At 46.1% G+C, this 14,342-nt stretch overlaps 1 protein-coding gene across 3 annotated transcripts in view; it reads left to right on the top strand.

The window, feature by feature from the left end:
• The window catches only part of SSR1 (signal sequence receptor subunit 1), a 41,371-nt gene extending 27,290 nt beyond the window's left edge, over positions 1 to 14,081 (top strand). Inside the window, exon 9 of one of the 3 annotated variants that reach the window (XM_077770060.1) lies at positions 13,195 to 14,081. In XM_077770060.1, the coding sequence (XP_077626186.1) occupies positions 13,195 to 13,219 (25 nt within the window). In that variant the 3' untranslated portion in view covers positions 13,220 to 14,081. Of the gene's footprint in view, positions 1 to 9,958; positions 10,250 to 13,194 lie in introns of those variants that run through there. The other 2 variants (XM_077770059.1, XM_077770061.1) reach the window with 2 other exon arrangements.
• The last annotated feature ends 261 nt before the right edge of the window (positions 14,082 to 14,342 follow it).

The following is a 14,342-nucleotide window of genomic DNA, read 5'->3' as shown; positions in this document are numbered from 1 at the left end:
AACCTTGAACTTGGCAATACACATCATCTCTCACCAAGATTTTGGTAGGTTACAATCTTTGGTTTTTCAGTCTTCAATTTAGTTCTAAAATTAGATGTTAGCTTAAATTTAAAAACTTAAATCTGTATTTTCAGATACACTTGAAGTAATTTGCTGCACTTTTGGACCACATCACTTATTACAATCAGTACAGTTGCTCTAATTTTACCACATAAAATCCCACTTGAAACATCGCCACCTTAGTGAAGGGCAACCTGACATGTCAAGCTCTTACTTGTAGCATAAGTGGAATGAATATTGGGAAGGAAGAAGAAAACTTCCCTGACCTGCAGACATCTAAACTGTCTCTTTAGTAGCTCTTACGAACTTGGCCAGTTCGTGTTTGTAGGATTTTATTCTTTTTCATTTATATAAAAGCCTGGACTGTGAAGTTCTGGAGTTTGCCTTTTTTAAGATTTTGGAATTATTTGAGACTGTGCCTCTGAGGTTCAGGTGCCACTTACTGTAGCTGCTTTTTTAAAGGCAGTAGGAAAGGAATTCATTTATTAAACATCAGCGATGGACTGTTGTCTTGGGCATTTCCATTCATCATCTAATAAACCTTCAGAACAACTCCCTGAGGGAAGGTGATTTTAAGTAGCTTGCTCAAGGCGTTCTGTTTTGAATTTAGATTCAGAGATTTTGCTGAAACTCCCACATTCTTTCCCCTGACCCTTGTTTAAGATGGAAATTTTATAGGGGCACCATCAGTTAAGCTGCCGACTTTGGCTTAGGTCACAATCTTACAGTTTGTGCACATGGTTAGGGCACAATCTCAGCCTTGCGTCAGGCTCTGCTAACAGCTCAGAGCCTGGAGCCTGCTTTGGATTCTGTGTCTTCCTTTCTCTCTGTCCCTTCCCCACTCACACTCTGTCTCTCTCTCTCTCATCCTCAAAAATAAACATTTAAAAGAATGGAAATTTTATAAAATCAAGCATTTGGGCAGACTCAGCAACCAGAAAGTTCTAAAACACTAAATATTGAATATATTATATCTATACTTGTACTATACAATAGTATATAAATGCCACTCAACTCTAGAATGCTGGAAAACCCCAAGAGTCTTCTCAGCTGTTACAAATCAGGTTTTGTGTTAGTGATGTTTTTGAAGTTTTTTATATGATCATTCAGTTATTTACAATATATTTAATCTCAGTAATGACCCCTCTAAAATGTACCCCTGATTAACAAAATCACAGTGTTTAAAAACATTTTCTTTTAGATTTGAATGGATTTTCAAGTTTTAATAGGTTGAAGATTCATCTGTGTTAAAGAGATGAGAATGAGAGGCACCAGCGTGGTTCAGTCAGTGAAGCATCTCTTGATTTCGGCTCAGATCATGATCTTACAGTTGTGAGATTGAGCCCCCGTGTCAGGCTCCTCACTGGGCAGTGGAGCCTACTTACGATTCTTTTTCTCTCTGCACCTCCCCCACTTGTATGCATGTACTCTCTTTCAAAAAATAAAGTGAAGTACAACGGGTTTGAAATGCAGAGTCCGCTTATATGTGGATTTTTTTTTCAGTAAATGGTACTATAAATGTATTTCGTCTTAGGATTTTCTTTAAAATTTTTTTTTCTTTTAATGTTTTATTTTTGAGAGAGAGAGAGTGTGAGCAGGGGAGGGGCAGAGAGAGAGAGAGTGTGCAAATATGGGGGGGGAGGAGCAGAGAGAGAGGGAGACACAGAATCTGAAGCAGGCTCCAGATGCTGAGCTGTCAGCACAGAGCCTGATGCGGGGCTTGAACCAACGAGCTGTGAGATCATGAGCTGAAGTTAGATGCTTAACCGACTGAGTCCCTCCCCTTAGGACTTCTTAACCTTTTTTCTAAAGCTTTATTACAGAGGTATAGTATATAATACATGTAATATACAAATATGTGTTAATTGACTATATTATTGGTAAGGGTTCTGGTCAGAAGTAGCCTTAAATTAGGAGTACGTTTTGGGAGATAGTTTGGAATTGAGTTCTTAGAAATAACCAAAAGGTACATGTGAATTTTTGGATGCATGGGAATTGGCGTCCCAAGCCCTGCATTCAAGGGTCAAGTGTATTCATTCTTGGGTTATACAGATACACAGAACTGGCATTGTAGATTAGGCTTGTGTCTTCTATCTGTTCAGGTAGGGATTTTGCCTAGTGGGCACCATGGAGCATTAGAAAGAAAATCCCATATCCTCTAGAAAACATGAAGGACAGCCCTTACGTAGACTTCTGTTTGAGTCAGTTTAGTAACTGTGTCAGTTCCTTGTGGAAACCGCAGGGTTTAAAGAAAGTACGAGAAAATGTAGGCCAGTTTTCATTTGTCACTCTTCCATGGGATTGCATTCAGAAGTATTTCTGGCGATAACCCAGTAATATCACTGGCAATTCTGTCAGGTTGAACAAAGATGGTATGGTGTGCTAGAGTGTAGTCCACTGTGGCCACAGGCCAATGGTGACGTTGAGAAAGCAGCTCATCTCTGGAGTCTTGATGTGTTCTTTTTAAATTGAGAGACACCCGAAGTGTCAGTCCCAAATTGTCTGATTCTGTTACCTACAAACCCTTACTCAATACAATATTAAGTGATTCTTCCTTACATTTTGTTGACTTAGCAAAACTAAGAAGATCTAAGGTGCAGAATGGACTCCCTAGAAGTCTGCCTGAGGTTCGAATCCTATATCTTAGTTGGAGCAAGTTGTATCACCACATTGGCTTCAGTTTTGGGTGCCTACCTTTTAGAGTTGTTAGTTCGGAACAACATCGCCTGGCACACCAGCTTTGGAAGCGTGCAAAGTGCCACGTTGTAACATCCCATGATGCGTACGAGCGGGGATGTATCTGGCACTTTTTGGACATCTGTGTGTTGTAATAGAGTTCAATAGTGGTGGTTTTTTTAAGCTGAAGAATGAAAGTCTTGAGATGGACGGGTAATGTGGCTAGCTCTCTGGATGTAACAGTGAACCAGAGTAGTGGGGCTGCCAAGGGGAGTTCAGTTGTAATCAGAGCCTGCACGTCAGACTGAGAATTCTCCCTCTCAGAACCCTCGGTGTGGCTGTGTGTTTTCCACTGGTGGCACTGCTATTCAGAACAGTTTTGAAAGTCCTCAGAATTTCCTTGAGCTTCACACCAAGCAGCCCAAAGAGAATCAGTCTTGTTTGTGTATTTTCAGAAATCTATTTGATCATCTATTTTATATTCGTCAAAATAGGTGCTCAGGCTCTAAAAGCATTTTAGGAAGGAGTCGGGGAAATAACTTTCGTCAAGAATAGTGTTCCGATTGAGCAGGTGTGTATCTATCAAACATCCGTTATGTGTTTATATACATTCTTACTTAATCCTCACTACTGCCCTAAGTAACTCCGTTATCTGTGGTGAAACCACTTCAGGTGGCCCAGAGCACCCAGGGTGCAGATTTGGCCCATTTCTATCTCTAGCTTTATTGGGACGAGATCTGTGAATACTTGGACAGGGAGCACGTTCACATTCACACACAAAATATGCTTACCTGTGTTCTAGGTACATTGCTTAGGCTTGATATTTTCTCTCAGGTTAGATACCTTCTATGGTTTTTTGTGCTATCACGGCCAGAAGTCAAGATGGATTTATAAATACTCTGGACAGTGGCTCTTATAAAAGGACCTGTTCCCATTGTCTGAGGTAGAAGATTTAAAGTAGTTGGTTCTCTGTACACTTGAAGACAGGACTTCATCCCTTGAGCTCTCCCGGACTAGAGTCACATGTTTTTTAAGGTCTTGCATTTAATATCTCAAAACTGTTCATAATTCAGTGAACTTTTCATGGCTTACAAATACTGGTTGTGTACTTGAATTCACCGCTACAAGCTGCTGGCACTCTGTGTCTCCACTGAGTGGGAGGGAACTCAGATCTAGAGGAGGCTGTCCACCGCCTGTCCTGAAGCGCCCGCAGAGAAGGTGGTGGCAGTGGGAGTGCCCTCCGAGGTAGTGTGAGGGTGTTCTCTCGGGACTCCATAGTTGGGTTCCGCCTGGGTAACACACATCTGGATTGTCCCAAAGCCCTGCCAAGAAGCAGTCTCATTTCCAGAACCACTGGTAAGATCCTGTGACCCACTCATTGGTCATGACAGTGACTTTTCACATGGCTGATGGCCTGATAGGTCTGGTTTCAAGGAGAATCCCGGACGGGCGCTGTCTTGGTTATGTCTGTGCAGTGAGGACTTGACTGTGCTGATGCCATCTACACAAGGCGCCCAGAGCTGTTATGGGGCCTTGCTCACTGTCACCAATTCTGTTTTTCAGCTTCTGGACACTTCTATTTCCAGATGTGCACCTCCTTTCCCATCGTCCTCACAGTCTCTGACCTTTTTCTTTCTGTGCCCACCTCTTAAGAAACCCTCCTGTCTTAAGTCTTTTGCAGGATTCTCTTGGCCCCTCTAGCTGCATTACTGTTTATGTTGTTTTCTTTCTTTGTCAAAGTATCTCTTTTCGCTATTGACTTTTTTCTTCGCTAGGCTTTCAGTCTTTTAAATTCCTTTCAATTTAGCTTCTGTCCCCAAAAACCTGCTCTCGGGATCTCCTTGTTCCCTACGTGCCATTCTGAGTTCTCTGACCTCCACTTGTGCATTTAATCCATTGGCCACCAGGCCCCCTGGTCAATTCCCCTTAGCTTCTGGGATGTCTTACCTCTTTTTCATGTCTCCTCTGACTAACCCCAAACTCCGGTCATTGTTCTCTCTTGTACTGGCTTTGGGTAGCTAACTGTTTATTACCTCAGTCCCCAGCTATTTTCCTGGTGCCTATTTTCCTATTTTCTAACTGCCTGTGATTCATGTTCACTTAAGCTTTCTATTGTAACCCTCAACAAACAAGTCACAGATGTTTAGTTCCCTGCATGAATCTCCCCAATCTAACTTCTCACCATTCTTTAGTAACACGACTCCCATTTATGCAGTATTAAATTTTAAAAAGTCCAAGTACAGTCATTCGCACATAAGTATTTAATAAATTCTTAACTAATTTTAGCTCTGCTATGAGTTAAATTAGATTGCAATTCTTTCTACTTCAAAATCTAACAATTTAAGAATTTCAAAGGACTCTGAACTCATTCATTTTAGGCAAAATACTTCTGGTTCAAAATATTTCTTTTTAGATTTTGTAATTCATTGCAGGAGGCCTTGGGTTTACGGTAATTAAGATATTACTATTTATATTTAGTAAATATTTTTAATATTTTAAAAATAGTAATATCTTAATTACAGTAGGTTCAAACTTGGAAATGTGATTTCTGGCAGTGTATCTTATTTTTTTTCTTTCTTTCATAGTTTATTATCAAGTTGGTTTCCATATAACACCCAGTGCTCATCCCAACAAGTGCCCTCCTCCGTGTCCGTCACCCCCCTCCACCACCCCCATCAGTCCTCAGTTTGTTCTCAGTATTCTAAGAGTCTCTCATGGTTTGCCTCCCTCCCTCTCCTCAACTATTTTCCTCCTTCTCCCGCATGGTCTTCCGTTAAGTTCCTCCTAATCTACCTATACGTGCAAACGTATGGTATCTGTCCTTCTCTGCCTGACTTATTTCGCTCAGCATAACACCCTCGAGTTCCATCCACGTTGTGACACATGGCCAGATTTGATTCTTTCTCATCGCAATGTAGTATTCCATCGTATAGATAAACCACATCTTCTTGATCCATTCGTCAGTGGATGGACACTTAGGCTCTTTCCATGTTTTGGCTATTGTTGAGAGTGCTGCTATGAACATTGGGGTACATGTGCCCCTGTGCATCAGCACTCCTGTATCCTTTGGGTAAATCCCCAGCAGTGCTATTGCTGGGTCATAGGGGAGTTTTATTGTTAAGTTTTTGAGGAACCTCCACAGTTTTCCAGAGGGGTGCATCTAGCAGTGTATTTTAATCAGGTTATGACACAACTTTCTTCTGTAGTGTGAGGTTTTATTTGGTGACTGTGTCTAAGATGTTATCTGGCTGTCTTTTAGGACTCTTCAAAGAAAGTTGGCCTGAATAAATTCTTGTGCAGCTTTGAGAAATGTTCCTGCTGTATGAGTATCTGGAAATCAGATACTGGAAATCAGTTTGTAAATCCAAGAGCACCCCTTTTTTCCCCTTTTCTTTGTTATTTCCATTGGTCTAACCTACCTCCTAAGCCGTCTGCTGCCCTGTAAAATGCATCTTCTAAAATTTTCATATCCCTTCATTAAAGCTGATCTTGAAAGGATTTGTATGCAGTACAAATGTTTCCTAAAGTGCCACTGCCTATTCCTGCTAGGTCTTAAAGATGGAATCTAAAACATTAAACAAAAAAAAGAAAACTACAATATTGATCTTAGTTACTCTGTGGAATTTGTTTGAAAAAGCTTCACACATCTTCTGCATTTAAAATTCTGACATTTCAATTAACAAAGTCTTATTTTAGAATAAAGATGATTTAGGATGCATTTTATTTGTTCTGTTTGTCGGTGAGTTGACTGTTCAGGTGATGGTCATAAGCCTCCCACCACCAGCCTGCACTCCACACCCCACTACTCAAATATTGAGAGTTTGAGTTCCCAGTAAGTGTACAGACTACATATTCTGACCTTTTAAACATTTTTTAAGCAAGCAGAGATGTGTCTTTAACTTACTCATCGTGTATCAGTGAGTTAGGACCTAGAATTTCAAGATTTTATTACAAGCAGCAGAACTGAATTAATGTATTCTTCATGGGAAAAGTATGGAGAGCTCCAAAAAACTTTGGAAATTTAGTGTTTATAGCTATGTCATGTTTCTAGTCTTTGCTGCTGAAAGGGGGAAAAAATGAAGAATCAAAATATTAGGACAGTAAGACCAGCATTTTAATTTCTTGTCCACAATGCTTGAAATACTCTGTATTCTATAAATTTCATATTAGTCCAGAGGCTACAGAGCAGTATACGCACTGAGTGCTAAAGCAGTTTTTGTGGTAGGGGGGTAGATTTTTTTTTTTCCCTTTTCAAGATGTTTGTAATATGCTTATATTTTATAATGGAAGAAATGTTAAGTTTACTGGAGCCTCCTACAGTAACTATAATCACGATGGTTGTGGGCAGTTTTGCTGTAGCTCATAAAATGAGCCAATTTTTAAACTTGGATGTATTGTCACTTTACATAATTCAAAAAAAATTAAGATAGATTATTGATGGAAAATCCTGGAGAGTACTTTTTGTTTCTTCCTTAAAGGAACGCAAGCTTCCATGTGTTATTTTTTAAATTCAGTAAACGACCTCTGCTGCCGGGTTTCTGCCAGGCACTGTGCTGAGTGCTGGCGCTCCTCCTCCGCACCTTGCCTCCCAGTCCCGGGGCCCACATGGCCTCGTGGCCCGTCCTGCCCCTTGTCTGGCCTCCAGTCACACTGGCGTGGACATGGAGACCACCGTCGTCCACAGGCACTCCGGCGCTCCCCTGCCTCTCACCTCTCCTTCCCTCCGGCCTCCAGCCCTGGCTGTGATTCCCTTTACCCAGCTCTCAGCCCACGCGGTATCCTTGAACCTCCTTGCTGGCTAGCCTTCCCTGACCCGCTTACCTGGTCCAAGGCCTCTGCAAGCACCTGCATCATACCACTGTTTATTGTCCGTATACCCTCACCGCTGTCTGAGATGACCTTGTTCTTCCATGGTCTCACCCCCTTTGGAAATGGAAGCTTCGTGACAGCAGGAATTTGATTTAACTTATCAGATCACCAAGGCTTAAAGCAGTACCTGACACATGTGATAAATGTTTGAATAAATATAGATTATTATCACACAAACAGGGAAGTAGGTATATTCTCATTTTGCAAATGAGGGACCTGAATACACAAGTAACTTACTAAAACTCACTCAACTATTAAGTGACAAAGCTGAGCTCAGAACACAGGCGGGTCTGTGTCCAGATCCTTCACAGGATTCTCTTGCCTCCCTCATGATATGGAAGTTTTCCAGGTGGGAGTCTGGTCACCATTCCCTGGGCACCCAGGAGAAAATAGGTTGAATTGCTGTGCTTTGGATTCGCACCTGCCCAAGTCTTGGCTTCCTCTGTGCACACGCGCACAAGACTTAGGCACACGCACATGGCAGACGGCCGTACCCTGGAGGATTCTAGAGAACCAGAGGCTGAAACAGCCTCTTCGTTGTACATTGCAGCTCTGCTGGCAGCGTTTGCCAAAACAATATAAGGAAACTGGCAAGCCAGTGCCCAAGAGATGCTGAAGTGTGGTTGATATGAAATTCGGTAGGTGAGTTCTAGAAAAAAGGAAGTGAAAAAAATAGGGAAATCACAGCTGTAGCTTCAACATGAAAAGTCAATTCCCCAATTGTGAGTGAATTGTAACTTTTTTTTTTTGATCGTCATCATCATTGAATGATGGCAAGCTTAGCAAATTATGCCAAGTTGAGACAGCTGAATAGCTATGGTAGGTGCACAGAGGCTGCCCACTAGCCATTATGAGATCACCATAAGGAAAGAGACTAAAGAATACTAGAGTGTAAGCTTCAGGTAGTGCTTCAAGTTAAGAGACTAGCTGTGTTTAGATATATATATATATATTTTTTTTTAATTACTGAATTTGTAATTTGCTTGTATGTTTTGGGTTTCATAACTTATTATTTTTTAAGTTTATTTTGAGAGAGAAAGAGAGAATGAGCAGGGAAAAGGCAGAGGATGCGTGAGAGAGTCCCAAGCAGGCTTCAAACAGCCAGTGCGCAAAGCCCCACGTGGGGCTCGATTCCACAAACCGTGAGATCATAACCTGAAATCAAGAGTCAGATGCTCAACCAACTGAGCCACCCAGATGCCCTTGGGTTTAATAATTTTAAATCAGTAGTGCTCTTTTAGAATTCTCCAAATGTTATGACAGTTTAAAGCATAAGCATTATTCCCAGGTTCCCTGGATACCTGTCTGCATGGGTGTGTTTTGCTGCCCTCTGCTGCTAACAGTTGGTACAGCAGTGAAGCGCTCATTCCCAGGGCTGCCCCTTAGCACCGCCAGAAAGGTGAAGGATTGTGTTAGGAATCTAACACAAAATTCCTGTGCTAGGAATTTTCCTCTCCTAAATCAAACTACTGCTTCAACCAATGCAACCCAACCAGCCTGTGCATGCCCTGCTCCCCAAAACTGAACATCAAAGTGAAAAATAGTGCTTTTGCTCAGAGATCAATGAAATGATTTGGATTTTTAAGTTATTTGAAGGGTCACATCAGTAGAAAGGTGAGTGCTGTAAAAGACACCCCTGTGTGTCACCATTGGTGCTGGCCAACCACACCCAGAATGTGTTCTCTAGATTAATCTCTTTTTTTGATGTTTTTTATTTATTTCTGAGAGAGAGAGAAAGAAAGACAGCGTGAGCAGGGGAGGGTCAGAGAGAAAGGGAGACACAGAATCTGAAACAGGCTCCAGGCTTGAGCTGGCTGTCAGCACAGGCCTGACGTGTGGCTCAAACACATGAGCCGCGAGATCATGACCTGAGCTGAAGTCGGATGCTTAACCGACTGAGCCACCCAGGCGCCCCAGAGATTAATCTTAACCTTCCAAGAGCCAACCACTCCTCTGGTTTGCCTCCATCATGTACATACACACACACACACACACACGCACGCACGCACACATACGTGTTTACTTCACATGAACTAACCAGATATTTTCACTCGTTGGACACGAGTGCAGTGTGATGGTTAATAGCTAATGGAACTAGATTTTGAGTCACTATAATTCAGTGAATATTTATAAAGCCCTCACTATATGCCAAATGTTGCACTGAACTTTTTAGGATAACTACATGTAGAAAAAGCTTATCCCAATGCCTGGTCCAGAGTAACCTAATTTTCACCAGTGAGAAGTAGGCTACTTTTCCTCATGAGTAATTTTCATATGTCAGCCAACTAAAAGGCCATCATCAGACTGTAAAATTCTAAAGTGTGTTTCTCTTATTATTTTCTGCACTTAACAGAGTCTCATATATTATTACAGTTGGAAAGAATCTTAAGAGTTATCTGGTCCAGCTTTTGCCCAGCCAAGACTCTCTTCGGTCACTCCCCGTATGGACACCTCCACCAGGCCAGGCACCCATTCCCATCCTTGGACAGCTCAACTGTGAGACAGTTATTTCTTGAACGCAAATCACCTCCTTGTGGTCTGTGTCCCAGTTTTCTCTAGATCATCTTACGAAAAAAAGTGCTTGCTTTCCCTCATAACAGTCCTTCATCTGTTTGAAGAGGCCTATCACTCTTACTTTGTCGAAAAAAAGTAATAATGACCACCTCAACCAACATAGAAATTTCTTTCTAAAATACAGTTTTTCCAAGGGAACAGTGTCTTTATTAAAATGATGGAAAATACCTAGCCACCGAAAGTCGTACATACTTATTGAGTAATGTAACTTCAGGGTCCAAAATAATTATTTGCAATTAGGGTGGAAATCATTGCCATTCCTTCTCTCCGTCCAAAATGCGTTACTTCAACAGTTACTTGCTCTCAGGCAGCATTCATGCTGCAGTTGCCCCGAAGATTGGACGGGGAAGCTTTGCGTGTTAAAGCACAGTGTTCAAGGTGCCATCCCCAGAGCTTCTGACTCGAGTTCTGCGCTGGGGCCCAGGAAGCTGCATTTTAATACGCATGCCCAGTGCTCCCACATACTGCAGTGTGGCCCCAGGAGAGCCTGGGGTCCCCGCTGAAGGCACCACCTGGTGCAAAAGGAAGAGCCCATCTCTCTGCTTGCTCCCCGGGGAGCTCCTCACTAGCATCACAGACAGGGCTGGGTTGGGTTGCCGGCCCTGCGGACTCTCCTTTTGCTTGTACAGGAACGGGGCCGCCTCGCGTGTCCCTTCGTACTATTCCTGCCCCTCTTGTGGGACGGCCCGGAGGCCCGCTGAAGGCGGTGGCGGCAGCTGACCCTTCGAGCACTTCCTGTGATCCAGAAACTCTCCTAAGCATTTTACTTGTGTTCACTCGTGTCACAGCCAGGGCACCCTGCCCTGTGAGAAGGGCTCTGATACCATCGTGGTGCAGCCACGGGGGTGGAGGCAGGGAGCGATAAAGCAGACTGCCCGCTGTCCTCACCCAGCTTCAGAGAGAGCAAAGCCGCGGCTGCCCAGGATCTGGACCCCGGCAGTGTGACTCCAGGCGCCCCGGCCCACTGCTCCACCCCAGGTCACCCACACCCCTCCCGGCACCGTCAGACCCGTCTGGCCAAACACCGATGTCCCGGAGGCACCTCAGACTCAACCTGGGAATTGGTCAGTTTCCTCCCTAGATCATTTTCTCCTTCAGTGTTTCCTGTCTCCGTTGGTGCGGTCACTGCCACAGGAAACCCCCGTTTTACAGGTGCCCCTCCTTCCTACCTCTTACCGGTCTCCCCCCTCAGCTCACTTCCTGCACTTGACAAGCACAGCTGGCCCGCGTGGGCGTGGCTGTGGCTCCGACCCCGCGTCCCCCTGCTAACCCCTCCACACCCACCACCACCCACACGCCCCGCTGTGCTCCTCATAGATTGGGCCCCCCCCATCCTGTCCCTCTTCCCCGCTTACAACCTAGCAACGGCCCCCCACAGCCTGCAGGGCAAAGACCAATCCTCCCTGTTTGCCTCCGCTGCACCCCGGAGCCCAGTGTGTCACTAGTCCCCGCGTTGACCTCCCCTCGCCCCCCGCCGAGCTCCCTGTTCCCTGCACACACTACACTGTTGCCACCGCCCTGCCTTCTCCCTAGATGGGGGATTCTAACACCCTGCCCCTACTTGCTGGCTCAGCACCTCGCCTGGGGGTAACCTTTCATTTTGGTACAGCTTCAGACTTGCAGAAAAGTGGCAAAATAGCCCAAATTCCCTCTACTCTTAACCCTCATGCTGCCCGTTGCTCGTTAACATTTTGCCACATACATATGTGCACACACGCACACTCTGACCTGAGGGTGAATTGCAGACATGATGCCCTTTGGCCCCTGAACACCCCCGTGTTGACGTCCGAACGACAAACGCACAACATAACCAAATCACAGTGATCAGCGTCCGGGAGTCTAACACTGATGTGGGGTTTTCGAATCCACAGGCCATGGTCGGGTTTCACTAATCGTCTCAGGGACGTTCATCATAGCTACAATTTTTTTTTTTTCTGGCCCAGGAGCCAGTCCGGGATCACATGTTACATTTAGCTGTCAGGTCTTTCGTCCCTTTTAACCTGAAACATTCCCTCAGTCTTCCAGGGCTCGAGAAGCATGGTTAAGGAGTCCAGGCAAGTTGCTTCGCAGAGTGTCCCCCGGCTAGAGCTGGTGTGCTATTTCCTTGCGATCAGATGCAGATGATGCCTTTTCGGCAGGAAGGGCACAGCGGGATGTGAGCCCCGCTCAGTGCAGGGAGTCAGGAGCCACCTGCTTCTGCTGTTCTGTTGTTACTATTGTGCTGATACTGATGACTTGGGAGAGGCGGGGGTCTCATTTAATTTATCAACCTCGGTTTTCACGTTACCTCTTCAAAGAAAGCTTTCTTAGCCTCCCACACCGCCCATTCCAGGCACCCACAGTTAGGTCTGGGGGTGCTGTTCCTATAATGCCATTCAAGGTGACTCAACTGGATCCTGTGTCCCCCACTTGGCAGCAAGCTCCGTGAGAACAGGCACTACGTCTTGCTCACCAGGGCAGCCCCCGCTTCCGGCTCAGGGCCTGGCACATAGTAGGCGCTTCATGCATATCGCTGAGTGAATGAAAGCGTGCGTGAGACTATCCTTGAGCGGGTTCAGTCACAAAGCAAACCCCCGCCCAGCTCTCTCCCCGGATCAGGCTTTGTGGCTTTCTCTGCTTTACTCCTGAAGCATGGCTAAGTTTTTTTTCTTTCTTTTTATGCCGGGCTCTCACCGAAAGCATGAAAGGCTTGACTAAATCCCAATAAAGAGGACCAGTGTTTATCCTTCCCTTTGGGAATCACAGGATGGACCGATTTGAGAAACTTTGAACCCCAGTTTTAGATTTTTCCCATTTGCTTCTTCTTGGTGTGGGGAGCGGGGAGAGATTCTCTGAGTCTTTTCTCACCTGAACTATTTGGACCCGAAAAGAGCAGCATGAAGCATCCTTGGTGGGCAGGCGGGCCCACAGCCCGGCGGCCTCTGTCCAGCCACCCACCGCACCCCGGGTAGGTAAGTGACTCAAGGGCTGTCCCGAAGCCTCTCAGGAGGTCACTCTCTCCCTTTGTTGTTTCAGACGCAGGAGGAGGGAGACGCACTGATGTTGTCATCAGACCTCTCCCGAAGCTTCTGCCATCTCCCGGTCTCCAGGGGCCCGGGCTGCGCGCTCCCGCAAGGCTGCTGCAAGGAAACCCCGCCCCGGACATGCGGTTCCTGGAGACCGGCCATCCTCTCTGCACCGTTTCGCTCTGTGTGAGACCTAGGACAGCACCGGCGCCCTCTCCGCTGGATTCTCCCCTGCCCCCCCCGCCCGCCCCCCCCCCCAACGGAAGAGCCTCCGCTGGGAGCGGCTGTGCGCCCAGGGCGCCGTGGCTCACGAGTAACGGCTGCTGTGCGTTGTTTCTGGGTGGACACGTCCTAGTCCATCAGGCCTCCCCTGCCAGCAGGTAGGATGGGGATGTGGGGACCCTCCAGCAGCGAGGACCCGGTGACCTGTGTGCCCCAAGCAGTAGATTCATCCCGTTCAGCTTGCTCTTACCCCATTACGCAGATGGTGACGAAGGTCAGGGTGCGGGCGGCTCTCGGCGAAGGGAGCTCGGGAGCCCCTGGGACGAGATGGTTGCGACACATACCTTAGCAGCTTCCAGGCTTCCGGGTTCATCTTAGGGACGTGCTCCAAGGTGAGCTGGGCCGGGAGGGGCCCCGGAAGCAGGCGTAGCTTCCAGCAGGGCCTCGGGAGCAGGAAGAGCTGGAAAGTCCTCCAGGCCATCGGCCATCGCGAGTCCGCAGGCCTTATCAGTGAGTGGGGGCCTTCCTTGCACCACCTCCGAGGCCGGGCTGCTGTGTGCGGGTGCTCCTGACAGGCTCCGCAGGCCTCTTTAATTATATGCCGACATGAATTAAGTTGAATTGCATTGAGTTGAATTGGACTGAAATAAATGGGATTGAAAGACGTACAAACAAGTATGAATCTCTCGCTGGGTGCCAGGCCCCGGGGAATCACCAGATTCTAATACAGTCCGGTCCACACCCCCAGGGCCTGATAGGGATCCTGCAGCGGACTTGCGGCAAGAACACATCTGGGGCAGGCAAGAAGGGGCAGTCGGGGCAAGGGAGGCCTGGAGAGGAGATGCTCGTGGAGCTGAGCCTTCAAGTGCAGAGTGGGGACTCTGGAGAGAAGAAGGTAAAGGCAAGGACGTTACAGTCCCGGGAGGCAGCAAGAGC

Source organism: Crocuta crocuta, unplaced genomic scaffold, assembly GCF_008692635.1.
Source record: "Crocuta crocuta isolate KB4526 unplaced genomic scaffold, BGI_CrCroc_1.0 scaffold24, whole genome shotgun sequence".
Lineage (NCBI taxonomy): Eukaryota > Metazoa > Chordata > Mammalia > Carnivora > Hyaenidae > Crocuta > Crocuta crocuta.
This window is presented reverse-complemented; position numbering and strand designations above follow the sequence as displayed.